The 19,141-nt window shown below is 44.3% G+C and overlaps 2 protein-coding genes across 10 annotated transcripts in view; one reads left to right on the forward strand and one right to left on the reverse strand.

The window, feature by feature from the left end:
• TRAPPC12 (trafficking protein particle complex subunit 12) overlaps positions 1–4,439 on the forward strand; it is a 53,567-nt gene extending 49,128 nt beyond the window's left edge. For 4 of the 8 annotated variants that reach the window (XM_074581763.1, XM_074581761.1, XM_074581764.1 and 1 more), the window contains exons 11-12: positions 770–857; positions 2,281–4,439. In XM_074581763.1, the coding sequence (XP_074437864.1) occupies positions 770–857; positions 2,281–2,523 (331 nt within the window). In that variant the 3' untranslated portion in view covers positions 2,524–4,439. The remainder of the gene's footprint in view (positions 1–769; positions 858–2,280) is intronic. The other 4 variants (XM_074581765.1, XM_074581766.1, XM_074581768.1 and 1 more) reach the window with 3 other exon arrangements.
• Positions 551–17,408, reverse strand: ADI1 (acireductone dioxygenase 1). 2 transcript variants are annotated; one of them, XR_012586341.1, is made up of 7 exons: positions 17,155–17,408; positions 16,596–16,715; positions 14,863–15,042; positions 12,704–13,116; positions 10,203–10,363; positions 6,468–6,636; positions 551–2,058 (listed from the first exon to the last, which is right to left on the reverse strand). XR_012586341.1 is itself a non-coding variant. In XM_074581774.1 (4 exons), the coding sequence occupies exons 1-4, from the start codon at positions 17,272–17,274 to the stop codon at positions 12,994–12,996; spliced, it is 543 nt and encodes a 180-aa protein (XP_074437875.1). In that variant the 5' UTR covers positions 17,275–17,408; the 3' UTR covers positions 11,514–12,993. The 2 variants fall into 2 exon arrangements, 1 of the variants encoding a protein (XP_074437875.1); XM_074581774.1 differs by lacking the exons at positions 551–2,058; positions 6,468–6,636; positions 10,203–10,363 and having other exon boundaries at positions 11,514–13,116.
• Between the last annotated feature and the right edge of the window lie 1,733 nt (positions 17,409–19,141).

The following is a 19,141-nucleotide window of genomic DNA, read 5'->3' on the forward strand; positions in this document are numbered from 1 at the left end:
GTTTTGCAAAGTATGCATTGTGAGCATTAAACTACCCTTGAGACAATCCCGTTCTCTTTCTCTCTTTTATGTAACTACATCTGTCATAAGTGGGACTGAATGGCATGTAGACCCAGGAGATCTGTATTACTCGGTACAGTCACATTATCCTGGATTGAAATTGTGATCCTTCAGTTGATTTTACAAAGCTTTTTCTCATTCTTCCAGGCATTGCATATTTTCACTCCGCTTTTTCAATATACATTTGCATAAATAATTCTTAGGAGAGGAGAAGCTATTTTGGACCCTTACCCTACAGTCAGATCTCCTGGTAAAGTTACTGCCCGGTAGTTTCAAAGAATGCTGGAATACGTGGTAGTAAATTGAGCTGCATGATGATGGGGGGGGCTCACTTTGTAATGGTTAGCACATTGGCTTAATAAGTTTAGAAAATACTATTCAAAAGTGCTCTGAAAATTATATAGCATGGCTAATTTCATGAAGAGAAATAATTCCAGGAACAGAGTATCTGAATTTAAATTAATAAAAACACAATGAAGTCTGTTGCTTTGGTAGGCAGAATATTTAATAGCCACATGATCCAAGTTGTCATTCCATTTGTCTGTAAATCAGTGTCTCCTTGCTGGTTGTAATTACACCGTGAAGAGCAAATGTCAGAAACTCTCACATCTATAACAGGAAAAATAAAAAATGGTGTCCATTCTTTTTAAAATGTATTATCACCTTGGGTTTTTGAGGAGAACTCATTCATATGTCACTTACTTTCTAGAGCATTTCTCCACCTTGGTCAGAATAATTTTGCAGAAGCTCATCGATTTTTCACAGAAATTTTAAGGATCGACTCATCAAACGCTGTGGTAAATCTCCAAATTGCTACATTTATGATGAACACCTAAATTATTCTCGTAATGTTTCATGCGTGGATTTAATTAGTACCCAGAGTATGCTCAGAGCTTTATAGAAAAATTGGATGTGGCATGTGTGCCAAAGGGGTTTTAGTATACATGAGGATAAGATACAAAATGGGATGGGAAATGAAGAACCAGTCTATATGAAGGGCGTGAATACTTAGGCATGCGTGTAGAAATTCCAAAACATTATGTTTTATGGGATATTCGCAAAAGCGCTTTTTTTTTTTGCTTTCACTGTTTTTAGCGTAGACATCCATGTCAGAAAAAGAAATGGCAGCTGCCAACGTATAGAAGATTAACTTGATTTCACACAACACTGAAGGGATATTTTTAATTTTAAACATGACATTTTTAACACATTGCATATCAGAGCCTTGGATTCCCATCGCAAGAGGAGAGCAAAGAAGAGCTGTTGATTTACTTGTGGGTTTTCTGCATTTGGCAGCTTTCAGTGCATGGTCATACAAGGGTGTTGCTAAGAGCGGAGGCAGCTTACCACCAGCAGCCTCATCCGAGGCCATTTAAAGACGGAGGGGACTGAGTTTAAGAAGCACATGAACTGCATCATTCTGCAGGCTGTAAAATAGTAACATATTATAAATCGCACAAAATCAGCAAGGTTTCCTGAAGGGAGAGGAAAGGAATTTTTTTAAAAAGGCTGTGTCCTTCCTTTATCTGCAGCTTTCAGAATGTGTGAAAGTTTCTGCTGCTAAACATGCTATATGACTTTGTACTGTTGGTATCTTGGGGTAACTCATAAAACCAGTTTTTTGTGGAAAAGAAAATAGAACCTGACTTGATCGTTTATGATGTATTTAGACTGCCCTATCTATCTGCTGCATTTACTTGAAGTCACTTGTGGATGCCTTTGTGATCAGATAATTTCTTCCTGTTGCTTCTGTGGATCTTCTATATGTAAGCCAGGGAGAAGAACGCTTCTGAATATATAGTGAAGTCGTTAAAAAAAAAACCAAAAAACTATGAAAATGACAGCTTGCAGAGGCTCGTGGAGTTCCTGAAGTCTGTTTCAGTTGACTTTCAAAACTAACTGACTGGTGTCCTCCACTATTTATATTTTGGTTTAGACTCTGTCTTTTCGAATTTCAGCTCTTCGAAGTCAGCAAGGTCCTACTGGCACAGGATGAATCTTGAAAATACCACGAAGAAAAGGATTGGATTGTATGACTGATAATGTATTTAGTTACTTGCACACACACATGCAAAACAGCACTTCTTAGCACATAGTAAATCTGTTGTAACTCCAGAGGCTAGACTTCTTTTTTTTTCCTTCTCTCTCATCGCTTGTAAATACATATATATATATATACACACACACTTATTTATTTACTTACAATATGTTTTTCTCTAGGCTAATAACAACGCTGCTGTTTGTCTTCTTTATCTGGGAAAACTAAAGGATTCCCTCCGGCAATTGGAAGGAATGGTTCAGCAGGACCCTAAACACTACCTACACGAGAGCGTCCTCTTCAACTTGACAACTATGTATGAACTGGAGTCATCTCGCAGTATGCAGAAGAAGCAGGCACTTTTAGAGGCTGTAGCTATCAAAGAGGGCGACAGCTTTAATACTCAGTGTCTCAAGTTAGGATAGATCATTTCCAACTAATTTTTTTTCCAGCAAGGCTGATTTTTTAAATTGTATATACTCTTGCTAATGTGTAAATGTGAAATAAAATCTATTCAATTATGAATATTCAGTGGCATTACTGCAGAATCTGTTGTCTGTAACTGTGCTGACCTAGAGCCAGATTCATCCCTACAAGTCTATTACTGTTTATTTATTCGTCATTACAGTGTACTCTATATATATACACACTCGGATTCATTTTATAAGAAAAACTGAATTTGACCTTATATTGTCTTGATGATTGTTACAGTTTTTCAGTGATTAGTGAGCAAATCACGAGCTAATTTCATCAGCCAAGAGTTATTGACAGAATATCAGTATGTGTATTATAGAAATGAAATTCTGAATGCACTTCTCGTCACTTGCTTCTACTGTGTGTCTCATTTTGCCCCCATCAAAGTATTGAGTATTATACCTTTGTACGTCCACTGCGCTCAAAGGAAGTTGCTTGATAACCGCCGTACAGAATGACGGCATGGCTGAGGTTGGAAGGCATGTCTGGAGGTCATCTGGTCCAACCCCCCAGTCAAGCAGGGCCACCTAGGACGGGTTGCCCAGATGGCGTGTGAGGGAGTCATACAGTCCTCCACAGGGTGAGGGACTATATCATCTGAATGATATAAAAGGTCTTCCAGTACTTTCTTGGTTTTGTGATACCATTAAATCTTTCAGATTAAAGCATTTGGATTCTGGAAGGCTGTGGGTGGGAGTGGAGGATTTCTCTATTCCCAGACTAACGCTTGCTTCAATACTTTTTTCCTCTCTCCCACTCGCTGGCCAACATCTCTACTTGGATATCACCAGCAGATGCCACAAGGTTGTTCTACGAACTGCTTAACTTGTGCATGTGTATTTCAGCTCTTATTGTACTACAGCTGTCTTCCTCATGCCTGCCCTAGAGCCTGTGGATTCCTCTCGGTGTAGACAGGCATCACTGCTCCACTCTGGCATTCTGCTGGGTAGAGGAAGGAGCACTGCCAGTTAGGCAGAGCGGAAACACAACCCAGTTCAGCTCAGTACCTCTCCTTTCCCATTACCAAAACACTGTGCAGAAAGTATTTCCCAGAGAAAAGGATGGAGAGAGGGAGGCAGAGGTATATAAAGGCTAAGCCACACAGAGTGGAAGTAAAAGGGGTGTTGCAGGGCAGGACACAAGGCAGTTACCACTGATGTGACAGTATCAGCATACAGTGATTCTGGCATCCCATGGAACACCGATTTTTGGAATCAGTACCACTGTGGTATCAGCGTACTTCACATCTCTGCCCACGTTTCTCCCTTCATCCGTATTGTAAAGATTCAATCCGGATACTCCCATTCCTTGTATTTGAATACAATATATACATCTGTTTGTTGGGTTTTAATTGTTTTAAGATTTAACGTTTAGCAATTGGAATAGCTTCTTGTCATAAATCACTGCCACGGGACAATTCCATAATTGTATTTGTTATGTTTTTTATATCACATCCATCATTTAATTCTCACTGTCTTTAAATACCCCCACCTGTATTTTTAAGTAACTAATAACTCATTTTTGTGCTTGTCCAACTGGAGATACTATACAGGGGCCAAACGGTTGTCCTAGAAAATCAGGTGCTGCAATCTAGACACGCAAAAAAATGAGGATGCCTAAAAATCACCAGTCACCTTGAAAGACATAAGCCTACAGCTCTTCTCACAGAGAGAGAATTTGTTCCATTTTTACAGGATGTATGTGTTTTACAGGTCATAACTTGTACACTGAAACAATGGCTAGTTAGGTACCAATCAACTCAAAAAAATCAGTTGCCATTTCTCTTTCTGGCTTGGCCTCTAGGTCCCACAGCTGAATTAAACTTGTGCAGCACCTGGGTATAGGCTTGTCCTAAAGTACCACTACTAAACTCAAAAATGAAAAAGTCAGCATCACCTGCTTCAGTCAAGTTCAAACACCATTTACCTATCTTGAGTGAGTATTAAAATACAGTGAAATGAAAATGGTTACTTTTGCATTACTCTTTATGAGGTTTTACATTTGTTTTATATGTTCCTATGATTTTAGACAAGGTTTAACAGTAGTTGGGCAAATTCTCAGTTTACGTTGTCGTAACTGAGTTGAAATCGGTGTAGTTTTCAGTTTGTCACAACTATGCGGTGTGTTACTTACCATACTCATAAGTAATTTTAGTAGCATGTTTTCTCCAGCATAGGTCACTTTTCTTGGGCATGAGGTTTCTGAGGAGATGGGAAGCAATCCCAATATCTAACCACCATTGTTCTCAAAGACTTTGAGAGCAGTGAACAATTTACCAGGGCAGGTAGTGACAGGACACGGGGCAATGGATTTAGATTGGATTTAAGGAAGAAATTATTTATGATGAGGGTGGTGAGGCACTGGAACAGGTTGCCCAGAAGAGTTGTGGATGGTAGGAGTCCCTGGTAGGAGTCAAGGCCAAGTTGGACGGGGCTTTGAGCAACCTGGTCTGGTGGAAGGTGACCACGGTGGGGGGTGTGAACTAGATGATCTTCAAAGGTCCCTCCCCACCCAAACTATTCTGTGATTCCAGTTAAAAAAAATTTACAATCATATGTAAATTAATATTTTATAACAGAGATTCTTATGCATTTAGCTGAAGGTCAGGTATTATGTTATATTGTTGCACTATTGTCTATGCTTTCAGGAAGCTTGATTTGTCTTTTCCAATTGTAAGCTGAAGTGGCACAATCCACCGTCATCCAGCATGCTGAAGCCATTTGCATCTTTACAATCGAGGAGTAAAATGCTTCCTCTTTTGATTCAGTAGTGCCTTATACTCACTGCACGTGTAAATGACAGCCTGTGTTCTGATCGGCAGAGAATAAAAATTTATGATGCCAGTCAGAGTCAAATAACCATTAAAAAAGAAACACTCTGAAAACATAATCCCCTGTTCTCCAAGTTTCTCTAAATTCTAATTCATATGTATTACTACATAGGTCTCACTTCAGTATGTTTGCTGCGTTCCTATTAGTAGAAGCTTTTACTCAGACACAAACGCCAGCAGAGGAGACTTGGAGCGGGTGACCTCTAAGCTCAGTGAGCCATTAAACAAGTGACATCCTGGTAGACTTGCAGAATAATTAAAATTTAAATGCAAAGGCATAGTATCACTGCTGGATGTATGCAAATGTTTAACTGTTTATAAAATGCAAGAAAGAATGTCAATGTCACTTTATGGTTTGGATTTAACATATATACAAGTTAAGTGTTTGACTTCCCTATATTCAGCCAGTTACACATCTGAGTGCTGTATATGGTGTTAAAGCTAAGGACAAAATTTGGCCTCAAAACATTAATTACACCAGGAAATCCTGTTAAATTCAATGAATTCAGCCAAATTTAATGAGGGTTCCTGGTGTAAATGAGGGCAGAGCTCAGTTCTAAAACACAGCATGCGTGTGTCATCTGGCTAAGTGAGAAGAGCTGTGGAAAGTACAGCCTGAATGAGCTGATTGTTGTATTCAAGTCTTAAAGCTTAATGTGCCTTAACAGAAGTTTTGCATTTAAATTTCCTCTTTTATTAAAAGAGGAGCAAAGAAACTGTACTTCAGACATCCAGATAATTACATTATGCACAGAGACCCTGATCCTCAAAAGGACTTAAGCATCTATCTGCCATTTCTAGCACCTGCCTGCAGTTCAGGTGATAATGGCATCCCCTCACCAGCCAGCCATTTACATTTTCCTGGTGCCTCTGTTTTTGGACTGGACCTGTTAAATGATCCCCAAAAGGCACATGCAGACGTGCCTGGGACTCCACAATGGACTTCGGCCAGTGTACTGGTAAGGGTGCTCATTCCTCCACCTACCCCATCCTTCATGGCAGCAAGAGCACTGGTGCCGTCGTGCACAAGCTGGATGAGCTCACTGACCCGGGGGAAAAACTCACCAAGCCAGCAAACGCCTTCCTCAGATTCATCTTCATCCTGAGCCTTTCAACACAAGGATGCGCTGGGAATAACCACCCCGCCTGGGTAGGCTGCCGGGTTTTCTGCACTCCAGCGGTCGGAGAAGCGGTAGGCAGCCCAATCCTTTTCTGAAGCCTTTGCTGCAGGTGTCTGGCAAATCAAATTGGAGAGGGGAATAAGTAAGGTCTGCGTGCACAGCTAAGTCACGCCTGCCTTCCTTACATCTCAGCTGCTGTGCTTAATCAACCGCATGCATCGTAGCCGTCCAAAAGAAGATTGCAAGATGTGTGGTACCCCCATCTCCAGTCATATTTAGCTGTAGTGAGAAACACGTTCCCTCTCTGCTTCAACTTGGAATAAAGAAATGTGTGAATACGGGACTGAAGCATCAAATACAGATTTAAATTTATTCCAAATAGGTAGAACCAGAGCAGCCAGAGTCAACCTCTCCGAGGCTGCTCAGGTAGCAACCGGGATTGCTGCCATCCTGAGCAAAGGCCAGGGAAACTGAAGATAGCAGAAAAGGTGGATTTTATCCATTAGCTCGTATCTCAAATACGAGCTCAAAGGAAGATGCCATACACCCCTTCCACCATGATTTCTACCCACTTCATAAAACATTTGGGGGAAAACGTACTTTACCAGTGAGGGACTTTACATGGTTGGAACCTGCACAGAGTTTTCAGCGTTTGAACGGCAGTTTGGCAGCGCTGAATGCAAGCATGCTCCAGCGCTAACTTTCAGGCAAGGTTAGTGGAAAGCTGCTTTCCTGCTTATTTCTCCTAGTCAGCTTGAGAATTACAACTTCAGAGATTCTCATCTTCAAGGGGCGTGAGATGGTCACAATCCTGATGTTAGGGAGGAACAGAAAGGTGCGGGTGGGGAGGAGGACCCAGGTGCTGCCTTTCCAAGTTGCTCTGGATCAACACCTGATCCTGTCCTAGTTGTGGGAAGTCATTTGCTGATGTTTATTATGTGAGAGAGTCATTAAAATGAATCCATCTGAAAACAAGCATCAATGGCTTATAATTTGCTCACAGAGAAGGAAAAAATGGGATGCTCCTTGCTTGAGGCGGGGAAGGAAGGAGGGAGAAGGTTCCTCTCTGGCTTCGAAAAATTGTCAGAACTGTCAGTGCTAAATTGAAAATTAAAAGCTGCAGCATAGAATTACTAGAGCTGTTTATAAATAAAAAAAAATAATTCCCCTATTTGCAGACCAGGGTGTGAGCGAGTACTTCAGATGCTGGCACACACCCCAGTGGCAGGCAGCAGGACTGAGCCCCAGCCCAGCGCGGGGCTGGAGCAGCAGCCTCCGCAAAACCCGGCCACCGCTGTGGGTCCCCTTGCTACAGCATCACCAGGAAACGCTTCCCTCTTTCCCACCAACAGCGGGTCAGCTTTAAGTTGCCTGAATCATTTGGAAAAAAAAAAAAAAGAAAAAAGCCTGAGGGTGGACTGAAATCAGATTTTCCAGGCTGAAATGCCTGTGATCGCAGGGGAAACCGGAGCCCGGAGCATGGCTTGGCTGCTCAGGGCTGTGTCAACAAACATAGGTGATCCCAGAGCACCACGGAGGCTCGGAGCGTTCCCAGCCCAATTTTCTACCAGCCAGCGCGGCTCACTGACAGGCACAACAGTTATTTATTGGTACCCTGGCAAGCAGCATAGAAGGCAATGAAATGGAGGGGCACTTTTCAAAATCAGCGCAGGTGTCTCAGAGAGAACTGCAGTGGGGGGAGCCAGCATTGAAAGAAGTCCACAGCCCTTTAGCTGCTGAATCTTTCCCCAAGCACTTTGGTTTTCGAAAAATTTTGCTTCTTGTCTTATCTGTATATTTATACAGTTAATAAAAAGTGAGAGCTAGTGGCTCAGTCACATAAAAAAATAGTTTTTTCAAATTGTAGGTATAGCAGAGTACGTTTTTGCAAACACACAAGATGTTTTGGGAATCAGGCTGTAAAGTCCCAATGAGCACAGCAGATCAGATAAAATCTGGATCTTTGAGCCAGGAATATTTAAATTGTGACACTAATTCATCCCCCCAATGAGTTGATACGTTTATTTATCTGCAGGAAATAGAAGGCAACAAGCAGTGATCCTATTTTGGGGAGAGGAAAAGGAATCTGAGAATTTCTATCATTTTCCCAGGGAAGACTCACAAAATCATGTAATTTTCAAGCATAGCACAGGTCAGGTCCACAGCCTCTGCCTGGTCAAATATCTAAATCCGTGGTTTGGCTCCTAGGGATATTCTTCAAAGCAGTGCTCAGCTGCCACCTCAGTCTTTATGTGCAGTGGCGTCTGCTGGCTGATATTGAATGACTGCCTTTGTCAGGAAACCGTCCCTTCTCGTAAGTTCCTAGTTCCAGCTAAATCCTGGAGTCAGAAACCAGGCAGGAGAGTGCCTGTTCTGCCAGTGGGACCCGATGCTCCGAGTGCATGATTGTGCACTTGTCAAGTTCAGAAACAAGGCAGCCCAGGGCGAGACACCCCTCGCCGTCAGCATTTCCCTTCACCCATTTGCAGACACCCTAAATGCCCGGTGTGGATGTTTTACTAGTTAACTCCCAACTGGCTGTGAAATGTCTTTGCATTAAGATATACAGCCAAAGACACTTGGCCCAGGACGTATAGCAAGCATCACAGACTTTGCAGACCCCTGTTTGCCCACCTAATGTATTAAAAATCCCACTGACCATCCACAGTTTGCTCTGAGTCCACTCGCAGCAAAGCTCTCTCAAGGTGGTCATGAGAACCTGAGGTATATGCCACTTGGGAAAATTTTAACAATAAAAGCAGAAAATAATACATAGGTGCCAAAAAATATACCTTCAAACACCTCGATTCAGTACCATTTCTCACACCTTTTTTTTTTTTTTTTTTAAACTCTAATCCTGGAGGAGTTGACATATTCCCCTTGCCCGAGTTAATGCTGCCAACGTGATGCTGCTGGAACCACTTACATAAATTTTCATACTGCATCAATGCACCGAGATTTTCCACTAGCTGCAGTAAAACAGACTCATGTTTTTGGACCAAAAATCGATTTCACTTTGTACTTCTAGATATGTGGTATGTGGGGAAAAAAAATAAAAAAGAAAAGAAAAAAAACAAACACAAAAAAATTGCCATGAAAATAAACCGTGTTTTTCATCTGAAGGAATGGCATGTTCTCCCTCCCTTCTCTCCACTCTCTGGAGTGTTTTCTATTAATATTAACATTTTTTTTCTGCCCAGCTGTTTCCTCCCAGTGTAATCTCCCATGTAATCTCTTCACAGGTGTCGAATCCTTATACCAGCCCCAAATTGCTTTTTTCCTGGCTGACAAAAAAAAAAACCAAACCACCTTTGGAAGCAAAGCTTTCACCCTTTCAAAGACACCTATAGCACTTAAGGGCAGGGGCTCAAAAGCGTTGACAGTAAGACCCCCACAGCCCCCGCCACCTCTCAGTGGCAGAATGCATTGTGCTATCAAAATGATGAACGATCTTCAGCGGGGTGATCGTGTGTTACTCTTGACAGCCGGGAGATGGGAGCTGTACCGGGTGTATATATTCCTCCAGAGAGGCGACAAAACAAGATGGTTCAGTCCTACGTCCCAGGTCACATCCTACATCAGCGAGCTGTTGAAAGCAATTGCTGCGGGCAGCCGCTTTACCATCCATCCCTCATTGCTGCCTCCAAACTGTAAATCTCTCCGTAAGAGAACGTGTTACCTGCTCTCTCTTCCCAGTTGCTCCCCCAGTCTGTTATGGGTTGGCTGTGCCGTAAATGGGGTTCCTGAGAGCCCACGCTGCTGCCTCCACTTCTCCTTTTGCAGACAGGGGGATCAAAATGGAGAGGCCCATAGGAGGAATGAACAGTCTCCTATTGACTTCTGTTAAAAAAAGGAAAACAAAAGCAGAGAGAAGTTGTATTCGATTGGATACCAGGGACTGACTGATACCAGCACCAGCAGATAGCAGTCATTTTACTTTACGTTCGGAAACACAATTTTCTGCCGCATGTAAGTCAAAGGAATAAAACTTGCCACAGTCAGTAACTGACATTTATTCCTGTAGCTGCACCTTGAAAAACCCCCTAAGTTTATTCTGGGACCAGGATGCCCTGGTGCGCTGTACAAGAGGACACTCGAGTGCTCCTTCTGGACAAGTGGTGCACAAATCCCCAAACCGATGAGGCACGAGACACAGCACAGCATCCGTGCAAGCCTACGCAGCTCGTGTCTGACTATTGTTAAACTTCGTATTTGCCAGTAACACTGATTTTTCAGCCAGGCTTATGAACCACTGCACAAAAGCCAGTATAGGCTGAACTGGGTGGGCTTGCATTTTGCAAGCATGGCTTGTGCCAGCACCCCCTCCCACAAATTGAGCCCCCACTGGCAGCATGAAGGGTCAGCTGTGTCCCTGCATCTCATCCAGCTGCTTGCAACCCAAGACCCTAAGGCAGGAAACAGCTGGCTTTCTTACTCACCCTTTCAAGATAAATACCTAGTACAATTCACTTCAAAATTGCAACTTTGTTTCCAGAAATGCTTAAAGAAAAAAAGCACCTAGACCTGGTTAAAAGCAATGCAGCTACAAAGCCAGGAAAACGTTGTTACCTGCTGACGAAGGGCTGTGTACGCACCCATGGGGAAGAACAGTGGGAAAGTTCAATTATCTACTGCCTGCTACATTAGGAAAATTCACATAAACCCAGCTTTCAACTTCTTTCTAGAGTCACGTTTATTCGGGGAACTGCAAGGCAGGAGCTTGTATTGTATTCGGCTGAAATCAGCACGCAGGCTGCAGCCAGCACAGAGCCCGTGCTGTCATCGTCCATTGAGAGCTGGAGCAGGCAGCACATCTGCCCACCCGACATAATTCGTCATTAGAAAGAACAGATTCATACCAAAACGCTTCAGTGCCGATGGCTGAGGAGCTGCATGTCCTGCATAACCACAAGGCATTTACTGAAAACTGGACCAGCGTGTCTAAGTCTGCTCTCCTCCGTCTCACAGCTAAAGAATCCGAGGCACACAGTTAATGATTTGTCCCGTGTTACCCAACAAGCCAAAAGCAGCACAAGGAATAAAGGCTGATTAACAATTGCAGTAACATTGTTGTTCAACGTGTCCTTAATGTCAGCACAAAGGAAAAAAAAAAAAGCCCACACCCAAGTCAAAGTAATTTTATTAGTAACTCACAAGAGCAAATTGCTGCATTTTACTGAGAGAAAACCACCGCTTTATGCACCAGGGCAGAACTAGGGAAGCTGCATACTAAAATGCCGATTATGCAAATTTATCTTATGAACATTTTTAGACAAGAATGAAGCGAGGTTTATTTTCTTTAATTAAAAACAGAATCCTACGTAGTTCATTAGCATGGATTCAGAGCAGAATTAATATTAATGTAGCCCACCTCTCCCAATTCTACCTGTCAGAAACATCAAGGAAAAAAGGTTAGAAAATGGATTCCTGAGCAACTGTAAATGCAACTGGCTAAAGTCACTGCAAGGCTGCTGGCATCTTTGAAAGGTCACAGTGATCAGGGAAATCTTTTTGACCGGAAAAAGGCAAATGATACTGACACCTTCAAAAAGGCGAGAAAATAGGATCTGAGGAACTACAGGCTCGCCAGTTTCACTTCAGTCCCCAGGAAAATTATGGAACAAGCTATTATGAAAGCCGTTCCAGGCACATGAAACACCAGGTGACGGGGAACAACCAGTCAACGCCAATTTACAAAGGGCACGTTCTACCCACTGTCCTGACTGCCACCGATGAGGCAGTGACCGGCTCTGTGGGGAAACAGCAGATGTCATTCCCCTTGACCACAGCAAGGCTTTCAACAGTGTGTCCCACGGTAGTCTTGCATCCAGGCTGAGGATACGAACTACAAGGCAGGTGGAAAAACTTCCTGACCATCGGGCTCAAAACAGTCAGTGGTTCAAGTCTGTCAGGTGGTTACAAATGACATTCCTCAGTAGTCAAAACTATGGCAAATCATGTTGAACATCTTCCTTAACAACGTGGGGTGCAGAGAGCCCAGATAAGGACACTTGTTTGTCTAACCTGGAGAAGAAAAGGCTGAGAGGAGCCCTAACGGTAGTTTCCTACTACAGAAGGGACTGTGGAGAAGACAGAACCAAGACTCTTCTCAATGAAAGGGCAAGAGACAACAATCACAAGCTGCAACCAGGGAGTTGGCCACAAAGAACAAATGCTCACCCGTGACAGCAGCTAAGTGCTGGAATGGGCCCCCAGACAGGCTGTGGAACCTCCACCACTGGAGGTTTCCAGACCTCAAGGTTTTGAGCAACTTGGTCTAACTTTGAAGTCGTCCTGGTGCTTCACAGGAGGTTGGACTAGATGACCTCCCAAATGACCTTTCAACCTAAATTTTTCTATGATTCTGTGATTCTAAGTGTATGTGCAAATAGAAGTCTAATCAGTGAAAAGCCACAAGTCACATTCTCGCAGGGCTTCAGGCTGTTCCACCTGTCAGGTCTCAGATACCATCACTGTGCTTCTTCAGCCAAAAATTTCATATACTGTTTCCGAGCAGGAAAATCATCAGCCGGTCTGTTGTATGCTGTCCAGACGGGTTCTCCAACGAATAGCCTCATTGCCTTCACGTAATTCTGTCAAAGAACAAGAAGTCATAAGTAATTTAAGAGTCCCTTTCCATTAGATCTTAATTCTGATGTTAACGATGTCATTTGCACGTCTGCAGCAATTTTTGAAAACATTTCAAGGTGGACTGAAAGCTTCACGTGTTCCAGAAAATTGTACCACTGTGCTGCTGTTCCTGCTCCCAGCTACTGCAGTGGAAGATTTTGCACCTATTCGGTGATACATTGTGTCACAACCAGTGTCTCCAGGTCAGGCAGAGACAGTACTTCCCCCTGTTTCTAAGAAACCAAAAACATTCTGTCTTACGCAAATTATTTTGTGCTGGATCCACAATACTGAGCAATGCAGCATCTAATTCCTACTTGCTTAGTTAAACAAGAGCAATCAGAATACCCAAGATGGCTACACAGTGCTTTTGAGGAATACCAGAGGCTTCAAAGTGAGAGCATAAATGCTGAATGGGGACTGCATAAACCAGCCGAAAAATAATGCTGTGGGAAGCGAAAAGTCTCCAGATTCCAACAGGAAAAGCAACAGCCCCTGCCACCAGTTAACCAAAAGTATTCCAAGTGCAAAGGACCAGCTGTGGCAGCACAGCATGGGATTCTACATCCTGCAGAAGTGCTCCAACCACTGAGTTATGGGGAACTCTCCTCTCCTCTTCTGTCAACTACACTACAGGTTTAGACCCTACCTATTTTGTAACCACTGTATCGTGCACCCAGGTGCTCAGCAATGTCAAGAATAAAGTTAAATACCTAAAAGAATTTAGCTGCAAAGTGCAAGGGTCTAGAAGCACCTAAAGATTTTACTTTGAAGATGTCACTTCTCTACTAAAGCTCCTGAAGTGGACAAACATTTAAGATTTCTCGTGGATTCAACCCATAGTCCTTGACATTTTGCCTATGTAAAGAAAAAGCCTCAAACTAACAATTGTAGCTGATTCACTGCGGATCTCAAAATGCAAACATGAAAAGTCGTGGTTTTCACCAAAGCAGCATATCCCTTTTTACATGTACAGTAACTGCTATCTGGACAGCTGATTCAAAATTATACCATTTTCAACACTACGCCAGAGACGGGATTTTGCCACACAGGGGACAGCACACATTTCCCCATTTTCCAGGGGTAATGCTGAGGTTACAAACATATTTATAAAAGCCCACAAGGACAGACACACAGGTCAGGACTCTATGTGCCAATCTCACAATCCCATTGCCAAAAATCCCCTCCAAAAGCAGGCCACCTCCTGTGAAGCCAGCATCCAGCCTAGCACATGCTAGCTGCAAATAGTGGCTCTGGACCCTTAAATCCTTCTTTCTCTTGAAGGTGAATATGGCACTCACAAGAAACACCACTGCTGGACACAGATATGCTGTGTCTATCCCCAGGAAGATACACAACAAGGCAACACAGACGGATCCATCTCCACCTTCTCTACCTTAACTGACAGTGGGGGCAATTGTGTGAAGGATAGCCGCAGGGCCTGGCTCTCATGCCGCTGTCACATAAGATATGCTACAGATATCACGTGGCAATGACTTGCAGTTACTGCTGACGAGAGGAAGCTGGATTTGTGACCTGGAGATGAAAGGTTCAGATGCTGTGAATTATTTAGTATTTTTCATATTCCTACTTCATATTTAATATGTTTTGCTAATGAACTGCAAGTCTCAGGGCATGTAGTTACTAATGTGATATATATACCTGCATGGATTTGTCATCAAAATTTACACTAATCTGTAACAACATACGTTCTCATCCAGTGTAAATCGGTGATATATGCCGGCAGGGAGGGTTATCATGTCTCCTTTTTCCATGGAGATCCGGATCCATTTGTCATCCTTGTCTCGCACATCAAAATAGCCAGATCCATCTAAGATGTAGCGAATTTCATCGTCTAGATGTAAATGTTCTTCGTAAAACGTTTTTATCTGGGAATAGCAAGTATATCTTAAAAATACTGAACACAGAAAAACTGCAAACAAATCTGGTAGAAACATGCAGCAAAGCAGAAAAAGGCTTTCAAAGGGTAACTGCACAGTGATTTAACTAACAGACGAGACCAACAAGGCTAAAGCGGCCAATCCAGCCAGCCAGACCCTGACCCAGACACTTCTAAGCAGGCTGGTACATTTCCTTTGGAAGACTGGAATTTATCTGACAAGAAACAGCAGCTATAGCTGCACATAACCAGTCTCTGAACAACAGTAAAGCTTACACTCATTTGAGAGAGAGACAGGTAAACCTTCCCACCGCAGGATTTAGTCCTCGCAGTTGTTCAGTTTGATCATTTTGTGCTTTTTTTTTTCCTGACATGCAAAAATAGAACAGAGATACAGATTATCCTTGCCTCTTTTACACTGGGGTAAGGTTGAATTAGCCCCACAGGCTACTACAACTCCATGTGAAAATGCAGTTATTGCCAAACACGGCCCATCTACGGCAATGTGATGTAACCAGCACGTCACAGCTGCCCCCACGCAGTGAGCCCCAGCTCCAGGCTCTCTCCAGGCAGCAGCAGCAACGTTCTGGTTTTTTTCCAGAATGGTGAATTGTTTGTACATTTCACAGCACAGAACAAAACATGCTTTAAATGTTCATTGAACAGAGACCTGAGCAGGTTAGCGCACAGAGAACAGTGCAATGCCAGCTACCATCACCTGCTCGGGTCTGGATGCTGTTCAGCCACGCTAGTGCAGGTATCCCCAAGCTGGTACTGATCCAGCATGGCAAGGTCAGCAAAGTCCACCCATCCTGTCAATAACAGCCGACCTTTTTGTCAGGTAAAGCCCACCCAGGCAACCAGAGTTACTACCTAATTCATCTTCGCAATTTAAAACCAGTATAACACAATGGGCTTAAAACAAACTGGTAAATGGAAATTTAATGAAAATATGGAAGTGCCACTGGGTTGCTGTCCTCAGGCCAGAGCAGTGCACCAGCACCCTGAGGCCGGGAGGAGAAAGCTCCTTCTAGGAGGCTCATATGAGAGCCTGTTTCAGCTGTTTTGAAATAGCCAGCGCACAAGTTAAAAAAAATAATCTTGTATAGGGAAATGTATCCCTCTGATTCCAGGAGGTTAACATTAACTTTGAAAAGATCTATTTTGCCAGCAGCCGTGAGGATGTTCCAGCCTTCAAAGCCCATGCCCAGCTGGCAACTGCCTGCCTTCCTCCCGGGGAGGCTCTCTGAGGACAGGGCAGCACTGGCGGGGCTCTGCTGGTGGGAATCCTCGTTTGGAAATGACACAGTGACGAGGACTATCCTTAAAACCTTCGAAGGCAGCCTACAGTGGCCTCTGCTATTTTTAAAGTAATATCAAAACTGCCCTTTTTAGCATCCAGGACATGAGTACAGGACGTGTTTTACACCTGGAAACCTCACCCGCGCTGAGGGCGTGCGGGGCCAGGAAGCCGGCTGTATGCTCTAGCGGCAGGCGAGACTTCAGCCCGCAAACCCTCAGCCAAAGCAAAGACCCGCGTACCTTTTCCTCATAGTTTGGGAGCTTGTCTTTGTGTATGGTTATTATATCCATCCACGAATAATTTTCTGCCCTCCGGATCTCTTTCAGGCATGGATCAGTCTCATAGTTGTCAGCATCCAACTAAAAAAAACCGTCAGGGGAAAAAAAAAAAATAATACATGCATTTAGACACAATTGCATAAGTTCAGGACACTGAGGTGGAAAAGCCTGAGCTGTCAGGAGCGCCGGTGGAGGGGCGGGTGGCTCCAGGGACAGCTGAGGTAGCTGCCATGGGTACACAAGACGCGCCACCTCCGTGACACGTACCCGCACCCACCCCACCGCCACAGGCACCGCCTGAGGCCCCTCCTGCCTCCCCCTTCCCGGGCTGGGCAGCCCGGCTGGGACCCGCCGCCAAACTCCTCGGGCGAGCACCGCCCCGGCTCTGCCCGTCTCCCTCAGGGCTCTCCCCGCCCCGCCGGCTGTCGGGACCGGCCTGAAGCGCTGCCGCAGCCGGGCCCTGCCGAGCGCCGAGACCTGCCATGGTGCCCCCCCCGCCCTCCCCCCCGCCGCCATTTACTTTCCGGTAGGCGACGCCGAGGCGGCGCAGCTGCTCCAGGCTGACGGGGCGGTTGGGCTGCAGGCGGTGCGGCGTCCGCTGGTCCTCCTGGGACTCGTCCATGTACCAGGCCTCCACCATGCCGCCGCCGGGCGCCGCGCTCCACTGGGCCGGGCTGGGCGGGAGCGTCCCGCCCCGGCTGGGCTGGAGGGGCCGGGGCAGGCAGCGGCCCGCACGGCCAGCCTATGGGGGAGCCTGGAACCGGCGCCATTTGCAACTCAACACAGGGTGTGTTGTGGAGCTGAGGGAGCTGTTAATTTAGTGCGTGGCTTTAGGTTAACGGTTGGACTTGATGCACATAGGGGCCCAGAGCACAAGTCTTTTGAGGAGCAGCTGAGGGAGCTGGGGTTGAGGGGAGACCTTATCGCTCTCTACAACTACCTGAAAGGAGGTTGTAGCAAGGTGGGGTTCACAGAATCACAGAATCTTCACGGTTAGAAAAGACCCTTAAGATCATCGAGTCCAACCAAACAACCTACAATCTCTGCCACTGGCGCACGCCCTTAAGTGCCACATCTAGACGTTTCTTAAACACTTCTAGGGATGGTGACTCAGCCACCTCCCTGGGCAGGCTGTTCCAGTGCCTGACCACTCTTTCAGTAAAGGAATTCTTCCTAATATCTAATCTAAACCTCCCCTGCCGCAACTTCAGACCATTTCCTCTGGTCCTGTCATTATTTACTTGGGAGAAGAGGCCAACACCCACCTCTCTACAACCTCCTTTCAGATAGTCGGTCTCTTCTCCCAAGTAACAGGCCATAGGACAAGAGGACACGGCCTCAAGTTGCAGCAGGGGAGGTTTAGACTGGATATTAGGAAAAAATTCTTTACTGAAGGGGTTATCAATCAGACACTGGAACAGGCTGCCCAGGGAAGTGGTTCAGTCACCATCCTGGAGATATTTAAAAGACGGATGCTGAGGGACATGGTTTTGTCAGTGTTAGATTGACGGTTGGACTTGATGATCTGAAAAGTCCCTTACAACCTAGACAATTCTATGATTCCAATGATAATGATTCTATGAAAGACATTGTCTGGGGTAAGGGGCTTCTCACCCGCACAAGCCCTCTCAGGTAAGGTGCTGGTTCCAGCACACATCATGCCTAACTTCAACAGCAACTGTGTTTACATCTAGTCTGCCCTGGCAGTAACACTGTGACTGAATTCACCATTACGTCTCAGCCTCAGAGACCAGCACTGCAATGTCACAACACAGAGAAATAAAAAATAAAGTAGGAAAAAAAAAAAAAAAAAAAAGGGAAAAAAACAGTGCTCAGAAAGCTTGTATTGCCTCCATCCCTGGAGATGCTCACATCCTTAACAACCTGCTCTAGGGTGGACAAGACCCATAAAATCACACGTAAGCTGGTCTAATGCTGGTAATATCCATATTTTTAGAAGCACATACAAACCCAGGCAGAAGTTCAATGGCTATCCATTGAATGTCATGGTTGCTAACTGTTGATACCCTCCTAAAGTTTCAGTTCTCCAAAAAGAATGATTCAAACAGTCAACGATCTCTCTGGGTCCTTGAGCCCCTGTTAACTCCTGTTGAGAAGTATTACTTGCTTTCCATCCTTTAATCAGCCTTAATCTTTTAAGTTGCCTCTTAGCTTTTTTTGTCCTCAATTTCAAGAGTAAGAATGATAAACATTAGTATCAAACTAACATAAAACTCCTTCCTATTAGATTTCCTATTATAATCTATTAGTTGCAGGTAGTAAAGTTGCTTAAATTCACTATTACACTGATGTTGTGATTTTACCCACCATTATCTACACCTTTTTTTTTTTTTTCCCCCAAAGCTGCTGCTTCAAAAACCAGAGATTTCCACACAGGAAATAGGATCTACACATTTAACTGGAGATGTATGATAGGCAGATTATTAGATGCCACCTCTTCAGTATGTTGTTTGTCACGCTGTTCTGCCTCAACTAGAGATCTGATC

This window comes from Larus michahellis, chromosome 3 (genome assembly GCF_964199755.1).
Source record: "Larus michahellis chromosome 3, bLarMic1.1, whole genome shotgun sequence".
In the NCBI taxonomy this organism is placed as follows: domain Eukaryota; kingdom Metazoa; phylum Chordata; class Aves; order Charadriiformes; family Laridae; genus Larus; species Larus michahellis.